The following is a 5,647-nucleotide window of genomic DNA, read 5'->3' as shown; positions in this document are numbered from 1 at the left end:
TTGTGAGGGAAAAAGAACTCAGCAGCTTTCTTTATTCGGAGATTTTCACAGGAAGATCAGGCAGCACACTGGTCCAGAAATGCACGTATCGTGTTCTCAACTTCTGCCTGGCGTAGTTCTTGTCCATGTTCGAATGGATCTCCAGGTACTGATGTCCAGTACTGGTGAATTGTGGCCACGTGGCAGGAACACTTAGTGGGCCATCATTGGGGTTTCTGTCAAGATGCAAATGAATGACAATAAAAGGAAACTTGTGAAAAACTTTGAAAACAACGCAGGGCAGGATTCAGGACAAACTTACCCAGTTCTGGCAAAGTTGGTCCAGTAGGCGATCATGTAGCCAGAGAGGTCACGATGACGGGGCCAGTAACCCAGGGGAGTGGTAAAAGGCTTTCCAAACACATACTGCAGGTCATCAGCATGGTCCGCTCCCATCCAGCTGGGGTAGGGCCTGGCCAGGCCCCCCATTCGGTTTGGCTCCGAGAACAAATAGGAGTATGTGCGACCAACACTTTTGAAGAGAAACAACAAAATATATATATTCTTTTAGGTATAGCGTCAAGTTCATCGGCACAATTTCTGAAATATTTCTGAAACTGTGTGTTGTTAAGAAATCATTCTCACGTGGCATTAGCTGCATGGAGATACAGAGCAGCCTGTATGGGAACCAAGAAGATATAATCTGTTGAGATGTCCACTGCAGTTTTCTTGATGTCCTCTTTGGTAGGATTTGATGCCCAGGTAGAACTGTACAACGGAAAAGCCGCCTCCATGCCAGCCAAGCCTTTTTGACTGTAGGCAGTCAGGAGCCTCTTGATGTCATCACTGAAGGTAGAAACCAAAGACCATTCTAAATGTCAAATTCAGAGTCTTGAAGAACTATATCAGTTAGCATTAAAGGGTTAAATATTTCAATCTATATGTTCTGGACTCATCTCATTCTTGAAAAAAAAAAAAAAAAATATATATATATATATATATATATATATATATATATATATATATATATATATATATATATATATATATATAACTTTTAGAACTATATATAACTTTTCAGTTAGAGAGAAAGAAATTGCAAAATAAGTAATGAAAAAAAGAAGCAATTAGTGAAAAGCAATAAAAGAAGATTTAAGACATTATTCTGGAGGATTACAAAAAAAAATAGTGTAAAAACACGTATTCTAGTCATGTTAGGAACAAAGTGATGTTACATCCTTCAGACCTTTTTAAATAACTTTGGCTGCAGGATTAGAGTTTGACTGTTAGCTCTATACCAGGCTTCTACTGATCTTTGGCGCCTGAGAACATGTTTGCTAATAAGAATGATTTTGTCTTATTGACAAAAGCAATGTTGCCACCTCAAGCTGCAAACGCTACTCCTGCTCATAATTGAGTTTGTGCCCACATTTGTTGCCTGAGGCCTTGTCAGATTCTTTGTTTTTTCAGTAGTGGAGGTGTGATAGCTGGGCTGCAGATGGGTGTGACTCACATGGGTGTTTCGACCAGATGTGAGTTGATCGATGGGATATCTACACCGGTGAACAGATGACCGTCCATGTCATTGACTCCAGCCATGTAGTCCACTTCAGCAGCATTGTGGAACAAGTTGTACGGCTCATCAGGCAGGAAGTCACCGTCAATCACAGCAGAGAGTATCAGGTTATTCACAATCGGGTCTGACAGGGAGGAGCATGGAACAGAGAGTAAATACAGTCAGTCGGTTGGCATGAGGGTTAGAAATGGAATCCTCCTTTAATGCTTGGTATTAATATCATCAACTTGCAATTATGAATAGTCAGTTCCCCACTGGAGAATGGTCAGCCTAACAATGGCTTCTTGAAAAACACAAGCTTTTTTCATTTCCGAGTGAAAAACGAGTGTTACGAACCGTCAGGTGAGCTTTCCATACTGATACTTCCTGCCATAGTGAGGAGCACCGGGTCGGTCATCTTCAGACAGGCGGCCATGTGGTCATCTGTGGGGCACTTGACCTTCAGGGCAACCTGAGTCAGCGATATAATCCTACTTGTTATTTTTGTTATCATACTGTCTCTCTCTCTCTCTCTCTCTCTCTCTCACTCTCTCTTTCTCTCTCTCTCTCTCTCTCTCTCTCTCTCTCTCTATATATATATATATATATATATATATATATATATATATATATATATATATATATATATACACACATTTTTTTCAGTCACTATTAAGCCAAATCCTAGTCCCTATTGGATGTCAGAGTGACAAATGAATTAAACTCTCTATTTATTATTTTACTCTTGTCTTACTTACTTACTTTAAGCTTCTTATCATTTTATTATCCTCTCGGTTTTAATCCACCATTTCTTTGCTGAGTGGTGGCAGTCTTCCATGTTAATGCATCATTGTTTTTGTGAGTTTATTTTTAGACAAGGCACATGCTTTGTAAACAATGAATTGGCAATCATTGTCTTGTATGGGCACATCTGCTGTTTTAGAAACCAATTTCCCTCGCTATTGTCCTTTCTCCAATTGTTTTGGATCTTTCTTGGATATTGGTGAAGGTTTGCATCCTACTTGCTCCTGCAGCGTCATAACATGCAAACTAACTTATTGACATTTTCAGACCTAACTTACAATGGTGCACAGGAAAGGAAAATTCTACCACTTACCTCTTCAGCAATTCGGCGGGGGTTTCTGATGACACCCCAGGGGCAGAGGCTAACACCGCTTTGGGAGATTGCTCTCTTGAAAAGTCCTTTGTTGTGTGGTGTGAGAGTCTTTCACACAAAGAGCAGCATAAAAATCAACATGCTGGTTGTTCACAACAGTCACTGAAAAAAAGTAACCTGGAAGCTGACACTAGCGCCTCCTGCTGACTCTCCAAAGATGGTAATATTTTCTGGGTCTCCTCCGAATGAACGGATGTTTCTGTGCACCCAAGCGATAGCGGCCTGCTGATCCCACAAACCATAGTTACCTGTGAAGATAAATTAGAATCCCAAGGGAATGGTATGTATTTTAAAGCAAAATCCAACCACTGGGTATAACACAATGCACCTACCAGGAAGGTCTGAGTCTCCGGTGCTCAAGAAGCCCAAAGTTCCCACTCTGTAGCCAAGAGTCACCACAATAACATTTCCTCGCTCGGCAATCTCCTGCCCACTGTAAAGATAGTTGTCCAGGAAGTTGGCACCCATGGATCCTCCCATCAAGAAGGCTCCTCCGTAGATCCAGACCATGACGGGCAGATTGGTTGACACTGCAGGTGAAACAGGGATTGTTTAATAAAGACACGCTTGAAAGACAACTTAGCTTACACTTTAAAAAGACATTGCTACCTGATGTACATGTATCATATTCAAAGGAAACAAATCACTTCATCACATGTTCCTCAATAAATGTTTTTGTCTTCTATTTTGTGCATCTTCTAATGTGTGAGCTGCGTGTTTAGCGAATTTATTGTGAGATGCAGAATTGTCATTGTGGAGTTGTTATCGCCCATCCCTAATATATATATATATATATATATATATATATATATATATATATATATATATATATATATATATATGTAATGATGTTGACGTTACCTGTTCGTCCATGAGGAACCCAGATGTTCAGGTAAAGACAGTCCTCGCTGCCTCTGGTGTCCGACATGAGCAGGTTCACCTGAAGGCATCTCTTCCTGTATTCAGTGGTTTTCATAACGCCTGAACAGGGATGAAGAATGACAGGGAGATTAGGATCTTCAAATAAGAAGGGAAGCAAATACAACCAGGACACGATATTCATGCTGAAATATGCATGCAGGAGCTCTCAGTCTATTCACTCTCCGCTGAAATATAACCTTTCAAGTGAGAGAAGATCCGGATGCATCTGGAATACACAGTTACTAGCATTATACTAATATAAGTTCAGTCATTGCTATTGACTCACCATCCCAGCCAGGATGACGCTTTGGTTTCTCAAACCGCCCGGGCATGTCTGCAAAAGGAATTCCTTTGAAAACGTCCATGTGGCGACGGAAGCCGAGGCGAATGTTTTCGCCCTGGACCATGCCCCCCTCAGTGATCACCACCCCCAGCTGTCGAAATTCAATTACAAGACACTTGTTCTGACATTTCTTTTCAATATTCGTAAGGCGAAGTTTGATTTTATTGGATTTAAAGCTAAATTGGATTTAGCTATTGTTTCCATGAGCAGAGTTGCGAGATGGTTTGGAACTCACCGAGGCGGCAGACGCCGTCTTCAGAAACACAGCAACAGCCACCAAAATCCCCAGCATCGACATCGTAATCTGTGAGGACCAAGGTGATTTGTTTGCTGGACTTTTATAAAGATGGCCTTCTCCCCTCCCACAGTGGGGCATGGCTTCACCTTCAGAGAGAAACTCTCACTTAATGTTTAACCGCCTCCTGTTGGGTGGAACATACAGGTTTGGATGTACTGCATTGATTTGGAATGGTGCTTTCTCCAAACAGGAACACTGAGTTGAACATTGTTGTGAGCTTTATTGACAATTCAGAACAGAATTTTCCACGTCTTGACAGATCCATTAATCCCTTGTGACTCAGTTGCCATTCATTTTAACAGTCACAAGCTTTCCATACACTATTTTGGTCATGTGTTTTCCTCACCTACGACTCACTGGGGTCGACTCATCGACAGTGACCATGAGCAGGAGGTTTTAGGTTGGCAAGGTAACCAATGCGATACACGGTGAGCCATGACTGTTGACAACTCAGTTTTATAGGAAGATCACCATTAGCAGCAGCAAATGATGATCTGCATATAAAAATATCATGCTTTTGAATTTAAACCCTTCATTGGGAATTGCATTTGATATGGGAAGCCTGAAGATGCTCTCTTGAATATGTTAATTTAAAACTCATATAGCATCGAAATGTCAATCGTTGCATTGCCAGACGACATTATTCCAATAAATATAGCAGATTAAATGTCGATATTTGATGTCTGTCTTGCTGTAGCGCTGAGGGCTTTTTCACAAGAGGAGACTGTAGATCTCAACTTTAGATCTCAACTTTAATTCTATGTTTCCGACAGTGTGACTAAGACAACCATACCACTTCAACTGCTATCACTTCAATGAAGACATGATTTCACCATGTGACTCTCCCAGCTAAAAGTAGGCTTATTTTCCAAACATGTGCAGGGCAGGGATTGTGAGGAGTTGACACAGCTGCCTGGCATCACACTTTGTACATGTGTGAACTACATGTGCACACGGGACGGCGTGACCTCAGATGAACCACAGAGGCTGAGTCCAAAGTGAGGCCTGGGGTGTTCAGCCATTGATCATACTTCACACGGACAGCAGCCTCTGCCAACCTGACACATTGCTAAAACTGCAATTGCAAGTCACGTGAGCTGTATTTTATAATATTAACATTCAGTGACATGAAGGTTTATCGCCTTCGTGGCAACACTGATGCTCACATTTTTCTCTGTGTCCGGCAGGAAGAGGCAAGTGTTTTCCAGTTGCATACATGACATATCATATTCAGCCTAAGTGACCTTCTGATATCAAAGACTTTATATCAGAAGAGGCCGGATTTGGCACCATGGACGTTAAGTTTGATGACTCATCTTCAATATCAAAATACAAGATATAAATAGATACAGGGCAAACTTTCTTGAACACCTT

General features: G+C 41.2%; 1 protein-coding gene across 1 annotated transcript; it reads right to left on the bottom strand.

The window, feature by feature from the left end:
* On the bottom strand, positions 1 to 4,312 carry LOC128759823 (bile salt-activated lipase-like). Its single transcript, XM_053866889.1, has 11 exons — positions 4,211 to 4,312; positions 3,919 to 4,066; positions 3,573 to 3,692; positions 3,044 to 3,241; positions 2,829 to 2,959; positions 2,652 to 2,759; positions 1,892 to 2,006; positions 1,493 to 1,679; positions 625 to 825; positions 302 to 511; positions 1 to 215 (listed from the first exon to the last, which is right to left on the bottom strand). Exons 1-11 carry the CDS (start codon positions 4,271 to 4,273, stop codon positions 32 to 34), a joined length of 1,665 nt encoding a protein of 554 aa, XP_053722864.1. The 5' UTR covers positions 4,274 to 4,312; the 3' UTR covers positions 1 to 31.
* Between the last annotated feature and the right edge of the window lie 1,335 nt (positions 4,313 to 5,647).

This window comes from Synchiropus splendidus, chromosome 1 (genome assembly GCF_027744825.2).
Source record: "Synchiropus splendidus isolate RoL2022-P1 chromosome 1, RoL_Sspl_1.0, whole genome shotgun sequence".
Classification (NCBI taxonomy): Eukaryota; Metazoa; Chordata; class Actinopteri; order Syngnathiformes; family Callionymidae; genus Synchiropus; species Synchiropus splendidus.
Note: the sequence above shows the minus strand (reverse complement) of the source record. Positions and strands in the feature narration are given on the sequence as shown.